This window comes from Hemitrygon akajei, chromosome 10 (genome assembly GCF_048418815.1).
Source record: "Hemitrygon akajei chromosome 10, sHemAka1.3, whole genome shotgun sequence".
In the NCBI taxonomy this organism is placed as follows: domain Eukaryota; kingdom Metazoa; phylum Chordata; class Chondrichthyes; order Myliobatiformes; family Dasyatidae; genus Hemitrygon; species Hemitrygon akajei.
In genome coordinates, this window is record NC_133133.1 from 134,434,123 (window position 1) to 134,451,044 (window position 16,922).

The window sequence follows — 16,922 nt, forward strand, 5'->3', positions numbered from 1 at the left end:
CAGCCTCAGGGAAGAAGCTCTTCCTGTGCCTGCTGGTGCGGGAGCGGAGGTTCCTGTAGCACCTACTGGATGGGAGGAGAGTAAAAAGTCCATGTTTAGGGTGAGATGCATCCTTGATAATGCTTTTCGCCCTGCCCAGGCAGCGTTTATGGTAGATGTTCTCAATGGTGGGCAAATTAGGTGCTGATAATCCACTGGGCAGTTTTCACCACACGCTGGAGTGCTTTGCGGTCCGATACGGGACAATTCCCATACCACACTGAGATGCAGTTGGTGAGTATGCTCTCAATGGTACAGCAGTAAAAGTCCATCAGTATCCTGGGACAGAGGTGAGCTTTCTTGATGTTCCGCAGGAAATAAAGGCACTGTTGTGCCTTTTTGATCAGGATGGAGGAGTTCAGGGACCAGGTGAGATCCTCAGAAATATGGACACCAAGGAATCTGAAGCTTGATACGTGCTCCACTACAACTCCGTTAATGTAGATGGGGACATGAGTGTGGCTCCTAGCATGCCTGAAGTCCACAATGATCTCCTTTGTCTTCTGGGTGTTAAGGGCCGGGTTGTTGTCGGCACACCATGCGGCCAGGTGCCGGACCTCGTCCCCGTAGGCCGTCTCGTCATCCCCTTTGATCAGGCCAACCACCGTGGTGTCATCTGCGAGCTTGATTATGGAGTTAGAACCATGTACAGGAACGCAGTCATAGGTGAAAAGGGACTCAAGCCAAACTTCTTCAACCGTCTGAGGTGAAAGAGGTGCTGTTGTGCTTTTTTCACCACGCAACTGGTATGTACAGATCACGTGAGGTCCTCGGTGATATGTATACCAAGGAAATTAAAGCTGTTCACCCTCTCAAGCCCAGATGCATTGATGTCAATATGAGTTACCCTGTCTCCATTCCTCCTGTAGTCCACAACCAGCTCCTTTGTTTTTGCAACATTGAGGGAGAAGTTGTTTTCTTGACACCACTATGTCAGGGTGATGACTTCTCTGTAGGCTGCCTCGTTATTATTTGAGATGAGGCCAATCAAAGTGGTATCATCAGCAAATTTAATTAGTAGATTGGAACTGTGGGTGGCAATAGTCATGGGTATACAGAGAGTAAAGGGGGAGGGCTTAGTACACAGCCCCAAGTGGCTCCTGTGTTGAGGTTCAGAGGGGCAGAGGTGAGGGAGTCCACTCTTACCACCTGTCGGCAATCAGACAGGAAGTCCAGGATTCGGCTGTGCAAGGCAGGGTGAAGGCCAAGGTCTCTGAGCTTCTTGTCAAGCCTGGAGGGAATTATGTTATTGAATGCTGAACTGTAGTCTAAGAACAGCATTCTCACATAAGCATCCTTCTTCTCCAGATGTGAAAGGACGGTGTGTAGAGCTGTGGCTATTGTGTCATCTGTTGATCGGTTATGTCAGTAGGCAAATTGTAGCGGGACCATGTGGGTGCCAGCATGCAGCAGCCACTCAAAGCATTTGCTTAGTATTGAGGTGAGTGCGACAGGACACCAATCATTCAGACATGTTTGCTTAGTCTTTTTATTACAGGGACAATGGTGGATGTTTTGAAGGAGCTCATCGTCAAAGACAAGTTGAAAGATGGGTCCAGGGAAGTTGCGAATGCTCACAGCAGATGGGGGAGTGGGGGATATAACATGCTTTTTCTGGCAAAAAAATTATTTCTCAAGAATGTGATGGAACAAGCTCCTGATTGTTGCTGTTTGATCCTTGGAGGTGCACGCTGTTGAGGTTGGATAGGAGCAGGCTAAACCTGTAGTCATTGTCTGGGCTCCCACCTGAGAAACACATTGGAGGGCATCGTGGAGGGTTACTGGGACTCTCAGCTGGCAGTAAGTCAGTGGAAGTCAGTTAGGAAGAGAATAGAGGCAAGCAATAGAGAAGTGAGCAGGATATGGAACATAAACAGACTCGTGTGACTTTTTTTTGTAGTAGAATCCAGCAGAACTTTGTAAACTCCAGTGTTCTCCCACTGCCCTGAACAAAGTTCCTTCTTTAACCAATTGAACTAATTTATTTCTGTCTCTGTATTGTGCATTTTATTGTGGAGTTTACGTGCAAAAAAAACCCCATGAAATGCATGTGAGAAGTAATTCACTGAGGCTTTGGACAGCCTTGAGGGAATAAAAGGCATCTTATCAATGCAGATGACTCCATTCCTCTGCTTATTTCACACTCAGATCTATTACTGGAAGCAAGGAAGCCTCCTCAAAAGGGGTAAACGGCACGAGGAGATGAAGATCCTGGCCTTTAGTGGAAATAAGAGTCACGGCATGTTGCCAGGGTTGGAGCCATTCAGTGTTTATAAGCTCAACGTTCGTGTCTTCAATGGGAAAGGAGATGGACCTCCAAGCCCCGATGTGATACTGAAAACTCCTGAGGGAGGTAAGGTGTACAATACCCAGTTGATTGCAGCTTTTGCTCTCTACCTATTGCCACGTATATTTATGTCACGTTACAGGCTTCTCAGCTGCCGTTCCATCTCCAAAACCCACTGAAATACACCTGTGACTTCCGGGTGTTGTGGATTGATTTGTCACAGCTTTTCACATGAGAAACAAAATGGGACCATTTCTTTCATTTTGAAGTCAGGGCATCAGATCAGCATTTATTCCCAGTGCAAGTTCCCTTCAAACTTATCTTGCTGAAGGTGCCTCTGCATTAGAGCAAATGTGGAGGATTTCTGCCACGGCATCGCAGCTCAGCTTATGTGTCTCCAACACAAGATGTTGTTAATAGTATAAAGTTAATAGTATAGCAGCAATGAAATATCTACTTATGAAAATAGATGCCAAGAAAAGAGTTCCATCGAGCACCATGATCCGAGCTTTTATCTGCAGGTCACTATTTTCATTTTGCTTTGAGTTATTCCATTTGGAGTTTCCTTTCCTTGGCCTCTCCTTTTCTATTGTGGCAATACCCTGCCCCCTGCTGGCCAGCAGGAAAATGACATCTGGAAGGTGGCAGCTTGTTTGTGTGACCAGAGTATACTGAGTAACACAACACAACAAGAGAAAATTCAGTTATATGAATAGAGTATTTTTTCTTTTAATTGGAGTGTTTAAAATATTTATATATCTGTAAAGTGACAACTGTTCAGTCAAGCTATGGAGTCATAATTTGGTTTTGAAGAATAGCCATGTTAGGTTTCATGATGAGAGAGTGTTTGTACTCATGCTGTACAAAGACTAGAGGCAAAAGAGCATGAGGAATACAGTATGTGAAGCTCTCTGAATTATTTGCTCCAATTGTTTTGCCTGCAACAAGCAAATATCCTTATTTTTTACACAAGACCTGTGAGAATAGAACTCAGAGAAGAATTCAGGGCTTGAAGAATGGGTTCAAGATGTCCAACTCCTTAACGCAACCCTCCTGCGCTATCCCCATATACTTGTACTCCCCAATGTCTACAAATCCTTTGATTGCTGTTTTGAGTTAAATATAACTGTGCCTCCACAACCCTATGAGGTAGAGAATTCCAAAGGTTTATCAAAAACTAAAGGAAGACATTTTCGTGTTATCTCAGTGCCAATAACCTGCCTCTGGTACTGAGACAATGTTCCCTGGTACCAGACACTTCATCGTTCAGCACATTCAATAGCAGTACCAGCCAGTGACTGCACCATCTCATTTGACCACAGCATTCCTTTACACTTCCCTCATTTACCTCCTTTACCTCAATGGCGTGATCAGTTTGTCCACCCTGCCTGCAATCTTTCCCCTTGACAAGACAGAAAGCCAGAAGCTAAGCCTGAAAGGCAGTGATTTCTCCTCCTTTTATCTGCCTGAGGCAGAATCATATCCTTGTCCCAGAACTCACAGTTAATCCTGGTCACCATCTAACCAAAGAGAATGTGTCTGCCTCCAGGATTCAATTATTAAACTTAAGTGCCTTATTTCAGATGAGGGAGTCTGGGACCACATAGCATCCTATTAACTGACACAGTAGCACAGCATTTAGTGCTATTGCCTCTCAGAACTCGGGTTTGATTCTGACCTCAGTTACACTTGTGTGGAATTTCTTTATTCTCTCCCTGACCATTGCCAGCTGGTGGCGTAGTGGCATCAGCGATGGACTTCGGAGCGAAGGCTCCTGAGTTCGAATCCAGCCAGCTCCCTTGCATGCTTTCCATTGTGCTGGGTTGAGTGTCGAGCTAGTAACTTGGCCTCGTAAAAACTCGACTCGGAGTTAAGGGCTTTCTTCTTCTTTCTTCCCTGCCCATGGGGATCTCCTCTGTGTGTTCTGGTTAGACTGCTTAGATTCGTTACTGTGAACTACCTAGTATGGAAAATTCATAACAAAAGAGTTCTAAAAAATGATGGGCATATTGGTGAGAGTAAAGTTACAGAGAATAGGACTAATGCAGCTGCTGCCCTGGGAACTAGCATTGACCTGATGGGTCAAATGGTCTCTTTCCACGTTGTTGAAAAAATAAGGAATAAGATATTGCAATCATATCACTTCTATCTCCACCTTACCTCATTCGACATGTTTGGTCAACAAAGTGTTTTTGTAATTAATTCATTGCTAATCTTCAGATCGTCTCAAACTTTAAATTATGCAGTTATGTTTCTTATTTTTAGTTTAATCAAGAATCCATAAATAATTAGTTATTATTCACATCAACTTACACAAGCCACTAAATCAGGGACACATTTAAAATGTTGATGGCCTTAAACTGGAATTATTAGTAATTCTACATGCGTTAAAAGAAAGGAGAAAAATGTATTATTTATCAAATTCCAGCTCTGTTCATGATCTGCTCAGATATTCGGTGTGCTGTCACCCCTGTAGACTGAGACCCATGTATGATATTTTCCAGCAGCTTAGATGAGTATAGAAGGACACCATTGAACTTGTTGGAAGACTCCTCGAGAGCCAGACCGCTAATAAAAAGAAATGAACTGGTTTCAATTACCTTGATGGGATACAGTGTTTGTTGTGTTTGCCATTGTACATAAGTCACTGGGCTTTAGGGATGCAGTCAGTTAATGTATAATGATACAACTGTAGGTTTATTTAACTCATGCTGCAAATGTAAATTGAAGGACCATATGTTCATTTCCACTTTTATCATCACCCAAGCTTTCTCTAAGCATTTGTAAAGGCAAGTTCATTTTGCTGGTACACTCAAAATGCTGGAGGATACCAAGCAGGTCAGGCAGCCTCTATGCAGGGAAATGAATAATTGATATACAGTCTGGAGTGTCAATTATTCATTTCCTTCCACAGATGTTGTCTGACCTGCTGAGTTCTTCCACTACTTTGCAATTATTTGCTCAAGATTTTCAGCGTCTGCAAAATCTCTTGTGTCTCCTATTTTGCTGGTTTCTGTTTTTTTTTCTATCTTAGAAAATTCTGTTTTGTTCTTTCTATCTTAGATCTTTCCGGAAGAAACACAACTAGGTGTAATTTAACAATTTGGTTGCATTATTGTATAATGTTTCGACTTGTGTTTTTCATTAGTGCCCAGTTCACCAGCATACTTGAAGATTACCAGCCCAATGCTGGATTCCCTGACTCTGCAGTGGGCCCCACCACTTCACCCAAATGGCATTCTCAAAGGATACACACTCAAGTACCAGCGCAGTAAGTAACCACACTGTAGAATAGTGTATCACCTTCAATTGTCTATGTTACAACAATAAATCCATTGGCCAACGCATCACGTGCTACAGGGACTCGGTGGGTTCCTCTGGCTTCTGATGTGTTGTCTGATGTGTTTATTGTCCATTTTCCTCTGAGGTATGGCATCTATGGACAGTTGCCATTTCAGGTTACAACCAGATGCTGAGCTGCTCCGGTTTCCAACATCTGTAGTCTTTTGTGTCACCCTTTTAACCAAGCACGTGATGTGCCTGGCTGCTTGATGCTTCCCGAGTTACGTCTCCAGTTGGCAATTGTTAAACAATTCAAAGAAAAACAAAAGTTAACATTTCTGCTTAATGATTCTTCACCCGATCCTGTCAGGCCTGCAAAGTAATTCTAAGGTTTTCTGGAAGCACATGGAATTCTACAGATGCTGGAAATCCAGAGCTACACACACACACACACTACACACACTGGAGTTACTCAGCGGGTTAGGCAGCATCTAAGGAGGTGAATAAACAGTTAATGTTTCAATCCACGACTTTCTCTGAAGGCTGTTGTATGTTGTCTTTTTGAACTGAGCACTCCACAAGATTTAGAAGTGTGTCTGAAATCCTCTTCACTGTGATGCCCGACTCAGTCAGTGTGCTTACATTGCCCCAAACCAGTCCTACTTTGTGTGGGGATGTGACCCTCTTGCGCCTGGTCTTCATCATCACATAGGACGATGGGATGGGAACAGAAGCTGTTCTTATTCTTGTGTTAAACCAACAATTTAAGCTAGAATTTTTCTGGGCAAACAGTCTGGTGCCTTGCAGCTTACAATCTATGTCACACTTTTCTCTGTTATACGAATGCTTCTGGTAGAGTACAGCAGAAAAGCTTAAGGATCTATGTAAATACAGGTATCAGCCATTCTGACCTTCCAGAACATCACAGCTGATCTTTTAGCTTGTTTCTATGGTCTTACACTGACCCCGTATCCCTTGATTCCCTCAGTATCTATTGACCATCTAAAAACCTATTGACCTATGATTGAATATTCAGTAACCAAGCCTCCACAACTATTTTAGACAGAGAATTGCAAAGATGTGTGAAGAAATCTCATTCATTTTCCTCTTGAATGGCCATTCTCCCCACTACCACCATAGTAAGCATAACCAATATTTATCCCACCAAGCCTCATGAAAATTGTAAACATTTCAATAAAATAACCAAACTTAAATAGTAAATTACAATATTTAAAAGACATTAAGACGGTTCATGGACCGGGAAGGTGTGGCTGGATATGGGTCAAGTACAAGCATATGGGACTTCCTCAGGTAGGCACCTTGGTCACTATGAATGAGTTGTGCTGAAGTGCCTGTTTCTATGATTCTGTCTATCCGAAAAGTATTCAAAGACGCTACTTACACCACCCTTTGAGAAAGAGTTCCAAAGGCTCACAATACACTGTGAGAAACATTTTTGACTATTTTTTGTTGAAAAGGGTGACCTCTTATTTTTAATCAAAGACCCTTGGTTCTAGGCTTGCCCACAGGAGGAACCATCCTCGCCACATCCATTCAGCCATCGCCGCTCACAGTCTTACAACCCTGGCTATTCCATATGCCTTTTGATTAGTAATGTTGAGTTAATCCCAAGAATGTGGCAGTGTGAGATTAATTTTCATTTCACACCAGCACCAAGATGAAGCAGTCTTGAGAACGCTGTGCTAAACCAGGAACTTGTCTCTGCTACAGGCATTCTGGTGTGCTCTGGTTAAAATTGACCAATATTTTTCCCCTGAAAAGACATGGCAAACTCTCTCTTCCCTAATAGGTCAAAATAGTGAATAGTTAATAATAAGTAACGAGAGTCATAGAGTCATACAGCATAGAAACAGGCCCTTCTGCCCAATACATTCATGCTAGCCATCAGGCACCCAATTACACTAATCTTATTTTGTTCTTTCCACATTCTATTTGACTCCCCCCTCTCCATATAGTATATACAGTACTGTGCTAAAGACTTAGGCACATATCTATAGGTAGGGATGGAGCCTAAGACTTCTGCACTGTACTGTAGTAATTTTATGTATTGCACTGTACTGCTGCAAAAAAAAAAACAAATGTCATAAATTGAATTGAATTAGAAACATAGAAAACCTACAGCACAATATAGGCCCTTTGGCCCACAATGCTGTACTGAACATGTACTCACTTTGGAAATTACCTAGGGTTACCCATAGCCCTCTATTTTTCTAAGCCTCATGTACCTATCCAGGAGTCTCTTAAAAGACCCTATCATATCTGCCTCCAACACCATCGCCAGCAGCCCATTCTACGCACTCACCACTCTCTGTGTAAAAAAAAAACTTAGCCCTGACATCTCCTTTGTACCTACTTCCAAGCACCTTAAAACTGTGCTCTCGTGTGGCAGCCATTTCAGCCCTGGGAAAAAGCCTCTGACGATCCACACAATCAATGCCTCTCATCATCTTGTATACCTCTATCAGGTCACCTCTCATAATCCACTTCTCCAAGGAGAAAAGGCCGAGTTCACTCAATCTATTCTCATTAGGCATGCTCCCCAATCCAGGCAACATCCTTGTAAATCTCCTCTGTATCCTTTCTATAGTTTCCACATCCTTCTTGTAGTGAGGTGACCAGAACTGAGCACAGTACTCCAAGTGGGGTCTGACCCGGGTCTGATACAGCTGTAACATTATCTCTCGGCTCTTAAACTGAAGATCACGATTGATGAAGGCCAATGCACCGTATGCCTTCTTAACCACAGAGTCAACTTGCGCAGCAGCTTTGAATGTCCTATGGATTCAGACCCCAAGATCCCTCTGATCCTCCACACTGCCAAGAGCCTTACCATTAATACTACATTCTGCCATCATTAATTGAATTGACTTTATTACTTACATCCTTCACATACATGAGGAATAAAAATCTTTATGTTACGTCAATGATAGATCTGATTCTGATATGGGTCTATTGTGTACTGAGAGTGAGAAGGGGGCAGGGAGAGAGATCATGGTTGGGAAAAGGGGAAGGGAGAGGGGAGAATCAGTCAGAATCTGTAATGATCAATCAACCAATTGTTTGGAATCTAGTGAGCTTGCCTGATGTCTCGGGACTGGGTTGTCGGCACCCGCCTCACCTCCCACCTCTGGCATTCTTTCTCTGCAATCTGCCCCACACCCCTCACACGGCACTCCACCCTCAACATTTCCAACATTCTTCGCTCCTGCCAGATCTGCTGTCTAATACAGTACTGTATCAAAGTCTTAGACACCCTGGCTATCTGTCTGTATGACTGAGACTCTTGCACAGCACTGTACCTGGGCCAATTTACAGTGACTAGTAAAGCTACCAACCCACATACCACCAGGATGTGAGAGGGAACTGGACCACACTGTAGATCAGGGTTGAACCCAGAAAGCTAGGACTGTGAGGCAGCAACTCTGCCATCCTTCACCGGCCATTTGGAAAATCAGATCACTCCTCCACTTTGTTGCTGCCGAAGTACAGGCAGAAACTGAAACAAGAGGTGGCCATAGTGAAAACAGTCCAGTGTTGCTCCGACCAATCAGCCTGCATGTTACAGGACTGTTTTGATGACATCGACTGGAATGGTTTCCACGATGAGGATGTCTCCAAGTTCACAGATGGGGTCATGAGTTTCATCCGGAAGTGCATCAAGGATGTTGTCCCCCAGGGTGTATCCAAACCAGATACCCCAGATCGAGACCAGCAGTTCCGTGTGAGCAGCACTTGCCACATGACACAGAGGTTATGTCGCTGGCGACCAACAGAACTCAGGAATGCAGCTACGATCTGCACCAAGACATCAAGGCAGTACAGGGACACGATTCAGACTCAGCTCTCCGCCAACAACACACGCAGCTTCTGGCAAGGTCTGCACACCATCGCAGACTTCAGAGCTAAATGCAGTGTTTCCAACATCGCTGCCTCTCTCCCAGATAAGCTATATCTTTTTTTATGCTCGATTTGATGGTGTCAATATTAAGCCCCTCAGGAGACCTGCAGATGATGCAACCGGCAGCTTGGTCATCTCTGAGGCCAAAGTACGCATGTGTTTCCAACGAGTGGACAGCCACAAGGCTGCGGGATTGGACGGCGTCCCAAGGCGGGTACTCAGAGTGTGCGTGGCACAGCTGGCAGGAGTGTTTAAAGACATTTTTAATCTCTCCCTCTCCCAGTGTAGAGTGCTTCAAGACATCCACCATTGTTCTGGTACCTGAAAAGATAAAGATAACATTTCTGAATGACTGGCATCCTGTCGCACTCACCTCAATAAAAAGAAAATGCTTTGAGAGGCTGGCCAAGGACTACATCTGCAACATGCTACCATCTTCACTGAACCCCTACAATTTGTCTACTGACACAGCCGATTGTCAGATGGCACAATAGCCACTGTGCTACACACTGTCCTTACACATCTGGAGAAGAAGGATACTTTTGTGAGAATGCTGTTCTTGGCCTACAGTTCAGCACTCAACTCCATAATTCCCTCCAGGCTCGACAAGAAGACCTTGGCGCTAGGCCTTCACCCTGCCTTGTGAAGCTGGATCCTGGACATCCTGTCAGATCACCGGCAGGTGGTAAGAGTGGGCTCCCTCACCTCTGCCCCTCTGACCCTCAACACAGGAGCCCCTCAGGGCTGTGTACTAAGCCCCCTCCTTTACTCTCTGTATACCCATAACAGTGTTGCCACCCACAGCTCCAATCTGCTAATTAAATTTGCTGACGACACTGCACTGATTTGCCTAATCTCAAATAACAATGAGACAGCCTACAGAGAAGAAGTCATCACCCTGACACAGTGGTGTCAAGAAAACAACCTCTCCCTCAATGTTCCAAAAACAAAGGAGCTGGTTATGGATTACAGGGGGAATGGCGACAGGCTAACCCCTATTGACATCAGTGCATCTGGGGTTGAGAGGGTGAACAGCTTTAAATTCCTCAGCATAAACATCACCAAGGATCTCACGTGGTCTGTACATACTGGCTGTGTGATGAAAAAGGCACAACAGCACCTCTTTCACCCCAGATGGTTGATGAAGGGCCCCAAATCCTAATATGGGGGCACAATTGAGAGCATCCTGACTGGCTGCATCACTGCCTGGTATGGGAACTGTACTTCCCTCCATCACAGGACTCTGCAGAGAGTGGTGCAGACAGCCCAGTGCATCTGTAGATGTGAAATTCCCACTATTCAGGACATTTGCAAAGACAGGTGCGTAAAAAGGGCCCGTAGGATCATTGGGAACCCGGGTCACCCCTACCACAGTCTGTTCCAGCTGCTACCATCCGGGAAATGGTACCGCAGTATTAGAGCCAGGACCAACAGGCTGTGGGACAGCTTCTTCCACCAGGCCATCAGACTGGTTAATTCATGCTGACACAACTCTATTTCTATGTTATATTGATGTCCTGTTGTACATACTATTTATTATAAATTACTATAAATTGAACATTGCACATTTAGACGGAGACATAAAGATTTTTACTCATGTATATGAAAGGTGTAAGTAATAAAGTCAATTCAGTATATTGAGTAAGGCAAGGGTGGTTTAAAATGAAGACTCTTCAATACTGAGAAGAAATGGTCCTGCCTCAGGTTGTTACATAACATTGATTTACATAACTGTCTTGTCACTTCCACCCCCACTGTAATGGAAATAATTCTGGAATTGCATTTTGGTCTTGTATTCTTCACATCCAAAGGTAGAGGTATATTAAATCATAGAATGCTCTTTTGATGGATCATAACCGTGTCAATCAAGAAAGGATCTATTTTTTTGCAATCTCACTTCCTAGTTCTTGTATCAGTTGATGACTCCACAGGTGTTCATTCAGATACGTCTTCAATGTGATGCTAGTTGAAGGGGGCCTTCTTGCTTCATCTGCCTTTCCACACAAGGTCTAGTTCCTCAATCATATTGGGGTGGGGGAATGAGTGAGAAGTACTTCTTCTGAACTCTGTATCAACTAGGTAATTGAAACTTGCCTCCTCTCTCTTTAGGGGAATAAGTCCCTCATCCACCCTCTCTGAGTTTCTTCTAACTTTATACACCTGAGTTAAATTTCCCTCAGTCTCTTTTGTTCCAAAGAAACAAACTTCACCTCTGCATAGAACTAAAATCCCCACCTCTGCTCATACCCTTGTAAATTCCCTCTATTCTCTCTCCATATCTTACTGCAGTACATTAATCCGAATGATGCACTGCACTTTAGTTGTACCTTGTAGTTCCTGAATGACCTTCCTGCTCTTCTATGCCTCAGCCAAATAAGACAAATATCCTGTTTGCCTTAACCTATTAAGACAAGTATCTGGTCCACTGGATTTATCTCTGTCCAGTCGCATACAGGATTTCGAGATCCTTTATACCTCAAAGCTAATTCATCCTGCATTTTACTGTGCATTCTCTGAGCTTGTTTGTTTATCCCAAAGCCATTGCCTCACATTTCTCACATTGCCATAGTTTTATCCATTTAACCAGTCCTTTAGTATTCCCCTGCAGCTCAAAGCTTTCTAGTATCAATCTCAAAAACACTTTTGGTATATTTTGCTTATCTCCTAACCTTGGCCTCTCATTCATATACACCACAAAGAGTAAAGGGCCTTGTTTTTTCTACCCCCCTCACCCCCGCGAGTGAACAAAAGATTTGATCGAGTGCAAAGAGTGCTTATTTTGTTTGGTAGGCAAGTCCAGAAGTATGTGGAGCGAGATCATTCAGAAAATATTCCAAAATCAGGCATTCTTGTCTTTCAAAAGCTGCTGATGTTGGACAAGGGATCATTTGAAAACTTTTGATAGATTTTTGCATGGCTGGCCTTCAAAGGAAAAGGCAACAGATAAAAATCAGCCTTACTCTTTCAGTTTTAAGCTGCTGCTTTATTATGATTACAAAATTTGGCCTCAGTGTTCAGAAGTCATATGCATATTTGTCAGCATGACAGCTGAAATGTGACAAAACAGGCACTGTATGCTAATCCAGTCTTTAATATAGTGGATTAATATGCGTGTCTGTTTGCAGTTGACATGCTGCAGAGTTTATTGATGACTAAATGGCTGTACTTAATCATCAGACTATCAGTGGCGTGTGACGAGAAGATGGAAGTTGCTGCAGAGTTTTACCTTCCTGTTTTCCATCAGTTAACAGCACACATGAACTTGGTCCTCTGGTGGAGATCACGATCCCTGTAGAAAATGAGACCAGCTGGACTCTGAGGAACCTCAACTACAGCACCCGCTACAAGTTCTATCTCAGCGCCTATACCAGTGTGGGAGCCGGCAGTGAGTTAACAGAAGAGGCCATTACAGTGATGGATGAAGGTACCCTACAACTTAGACACTCTTCACCCTCACTCTTGGCTTCCGGTGCTGATACTTAACATATGCCTTTAACAACAAATCTGAAATGCTTTTGTCCTTGAGGATGTCTGGTCCTCAAATGGCCTCGCTGTAACAATGAGGCTTGACAATGTTTCAGCTTCTTCCATTGTTTCAGTCTGGGAAAAGATTGTCCTGTGTTCCCTAATCCAGTCAGTCCTCTGCAGGCCACTGTGATACAGTGCACGTGTATGGCTGGTAGGATGGGGATATCAATAGGAGATACAGTTGTCCTGCCACACTTGGTTGTGACTGCTGACTGCTCACCCAACTGGACTCTCCCACATTTATGGCCCATTGGGTAATCCATTCCTTTCTGTACTTTCCTCTTCACAATGACTTAGCTGTTGGCAGTTGGACGAGTAGCCAGAGGTTCTCCACAGCTCACGTTCATTAGTTGTTCTAGTATCATAAGGCCGGTTGTCTAAATTATACCCAGTCACCCCATTAGGAGGACTGGTGGAGCAGCTTCTAACCACCAGCCTTCTTAGCTTGACTACACAGCACTCCAGTTCATCCCAATGTGCCATGTTAGACCCAAACAAGGAATACAATGTCAGGGCCAACACATGGAGAATGACTGGGGAAGGATATGGGAGGATTCTATTACTTGTGGAACTGAACCCAGCAAAGCCCAGAACAGGGGTGAAAGTGAGGGAGTCGGCTGAAAATTCTGGATACAGCTGGTAGCCTGGTAATAGTGCTGGTTTACTCTGTGTTCACCTGAGATTCCAGCTACCAGTCACAAACCCTCCAGCCATGAGTAACGGGCACAGGTATTGTGAAATAGACGTCACAGGGGAAACGATAAAAGTTTAAAGCAGGGATTCCCAACCTGGGGTCCACGGACCCCTCGGTTAGTGGCGGGGGTCCATGGCATAAAAAAGGTTGGGAAACCCTGGTTTAAAGATTCACATGTTGCAGCAAATCAAAATGTCAAAATTTACCACATGTTGCGGAAGTGGGATCATTGGAAAAGGAAGTCAATTATACCAACTTTTAAAATATAATACAGTCTTTAATTTTCTAAACATGTATTGAATCTGTCTACTGAAAACTAACTGACAGATGTTTTCCTTTCAAAGGTTTAAAGGTCAAATTTAATGTCAGGGAAATGTATACAATATACATCCTGAAATGCTTTTTCTTCGCAAACATCCACAAAAACAGAGAAGTGCCCCAGAGAATGTACGACAGTTAAACGTGAGAACCCCAAAGTCCCCCCCAGCTCCCCCTTCCTGCGCGTAAACGGCAGTGAAAAACAATCCCCCCTCCCCCCTCCCCCCAACGGCAAAAACAAATGCGAGCCCAAGCGTGTGCTAAGCGATAGCAAAGACACAGACCAAAGTTATCCCAAAGGCTTCGCATTTCATCCAAAATTCGACAACCCACAAGTTCTCTCTCTCCCTGGCAAGGTGGAGGGAGGTGTCCCCCATCTTCACAGGCAACTTATGACTAGTGCAAGGCTTAAAGTTTGTGGTTTGGTTCCATGCATTACTATGCTAAAAACCCTCCAGATATTCATATTAAGTGTGGCACACAAAATACTGGTGGAACCCAGCAGGTTATCCAGTATCTATGAAGGGAAAATTGACTTTTTTGGGTCAAAGGAGAAGGGAGAAACCAGAATAGAAGGGTAGGGGGAGTGGACGGAGCAAGAGCTGGTGGGAAATGGGTGGATTCAAGTGAGGGGGAAAGTTGGTATGTGGGAGAGGGGGAGAGCAGAATGATGTAAGAAGCTGGAAGATGATAGGTGGAAATGACAAAGGTCTGAAGAAAATAGAATCTGATAGGAGAGGACAATGGATCTTGGAATACAGGGAAGGAGGTGATGAGGGAAAATGGGGGTGGAATGTAAAGGTGATTGCAGATCAAGAAGGTGTGGTAGGGGAAAGAGAAGGGGTGATGGGACCAGAGAGATAAGGGAAAACAAAGCTGGGGGAGCAGAGGGAAGTGGTTATCAGAAGTTAGAGAAATAGATGCTTATGCCATCATATTGGAGACTACCAAGGGAAAATACGGGATGCTGTTCCTCTAATCTGTGTCTACTTCAATTTGGCTATTGGTATGGGAATGGGAAGTAGAATTAAAATGGCTGGCCTCGAGGAGATCTTGGCTGTCCTTTGACGTGGACAGAGCAAAGGTGCTTGACAAAGCAACCCCATCCCCCCCACCCCGATCTGCATTGGGTCTCATTGATGTAAAGGAGGATACACTGGGAGCACCAGATGCAATAACTGGCCTCACCTGGAAGGATTGTTTAGGCCTCTGAGTGCTGGTGAGGAAGGAAGTGTCAGCGCAGGTGTAACACTTGGGTAGTTGCAGGGTATGTGCCTGGAGAGGCATTGGTGGGGAAGGAAAAATGAGCAAGGGATTTGCAGAAAGAATGATCCCTGGGGAAAGCAGAGAGGGGAAGGGAAGTTGTGCCTGGTGGTGGGATCCCATTAAAATGGCTGAAGTAGCAGAAAAAGGCATGTTGGATTAGGAGTACATTTTTTTGTGACATGCTCCATTTGGCTGTTATGCACAGTAACACTGAACTAAAGTGTAGAATAGTTTCCAAAGGCCACATTATCCTTTCAGAGTTTTTAATCAAGAGTGTTGCATTAAGGGTCAGAAGTGAACCAGTAGGCTAGCAATGCTTACAGTTTGGGTATGAGACAAATGGGTGGGAAACAATGAGAATTAAATGGTTCCAAATACCTAGTGCATCCCCAGCAATGTTCGTGTCCTAATGAAATCACTGGAAATATCTCACTGATAGGAACTGAGTCGCCCAACTACTGAGCCAAACTGATGCAGCCATAGCTTCCCGTTGCTTTGCCAGGGACCGTGCAGTGAAGAGGATCGCTGGAGACATCGAGAAATGAGAAGCCAGTAATCTGGGATCCAGTGGGTGATTGGGACAAGGCACCACAGACTGATGGAGGAACAGGCAGCGATTGCATTCACTGTTCTGACTCTAAGCATGTTTATTGTATCATTGAAACAACTGTGTGTGAACACAGCCCGTGCCCTCTCGCTGAAAATCCAGTGTGGGGAGGAAGCAAGGCTCTTTAAGAAGTGGAAATTTTCCTGAATGAAGAAGAGTTTCAAAGTGTAGGTTGGGGTAGGGAGAATATTTGTCTTGCTTGGCCCCTGTGATCTTCAGTTCACAAAACCAAATGCCAAGTGGGCAAATTTCAACCACACTCACTGTCCCAAACTAAAACTAAGCTCTCATTTTTTGTCGGATATTTTGGATATATAATCACTGTCAACATGTTTTTTTTAATAACAGTTAACTTGTTTTTTATTGACTGCTCCTTACTGTACAGTTCCTGTTTTCATTTTTTCTGCTCTTCTTCTCTCTCTTTGACTATTGAAAGTGACTCACCAAATTACGCCCGGAGAGGGCAAAGGTAACCTGCATGGTTTACTGAGTTTGCTGTGTGTTTGACCTTTGATTTACTTTTGGTTGTGGTAAACGCATTCAGGCAGCAAAGACTGAAGCTGATGACTCTTCAGTTATGCATCGTATTTGGACAACTGTTCGTACTCAGCAAGTGTGAGCAACAATAGGGCACTACTGTAATGTAGAGTTTAGTGCAACGCTATTACAGCTGGAGTGTCAGAGTTCAGAGTTCATTTCCGATGCTGTCTATAAGAGGTTTGTCCATCCTTTCCGTGAGCAGGTGGGTTTCTTCTGGGTGCTTCAGTTTGCTCCCACATTGCTAAGGTGTACCAGTTGGTAGGTTCATTGGTCATGGTAAATTGTCCTGTGATTAGGCGAGGGTTAAATAGGTGGGTTGCTGGGAGGTGCGGCTTGTTGGCCCGGAAGGGCTTCTTCTATGTTGTGTAAATAAATAATTTCATGGATTGCATTCAAAGGAGCTGACATGAAGATGCAGACAGTTCTCGGCTGACGGCATTCT

At 44.1% G+C, this 16,922-nt stretch overlaps 1 protein-coding gene across 14 annotated transcripts in view; it reads left to right on the plus strand.

The window, feature by feature from the left end:
• Window positions 1-16,922, plus strand: part of nrcama (neuronal cell adhesion molecule a) — a 432,442-nt gene that overhangs the window by 378,041 nt on the left and 37,479 nt on the right. For all 14 annotated transcript variants that reach the window (XM_073059008.1, XM_073059018.1, XM_073059012.1 and 11 more), the window contains 3 exons: window positions 2,188-2,392; window positions 5,475-5,597; window positions 12,772-12,951. In XM_073059008.1, the coding sequence (XP_072915109.1) occupies window positions 2,188-2,392; window positions 5,475-5,597; window positions 12,772-12,951 (508 nt within the window). The remainder of the gene's footprint in view (window positions 1-2,187; window positions 2,393-5,474; window positions 5,598-12,771; window positions 12,952-16,922) is intronic.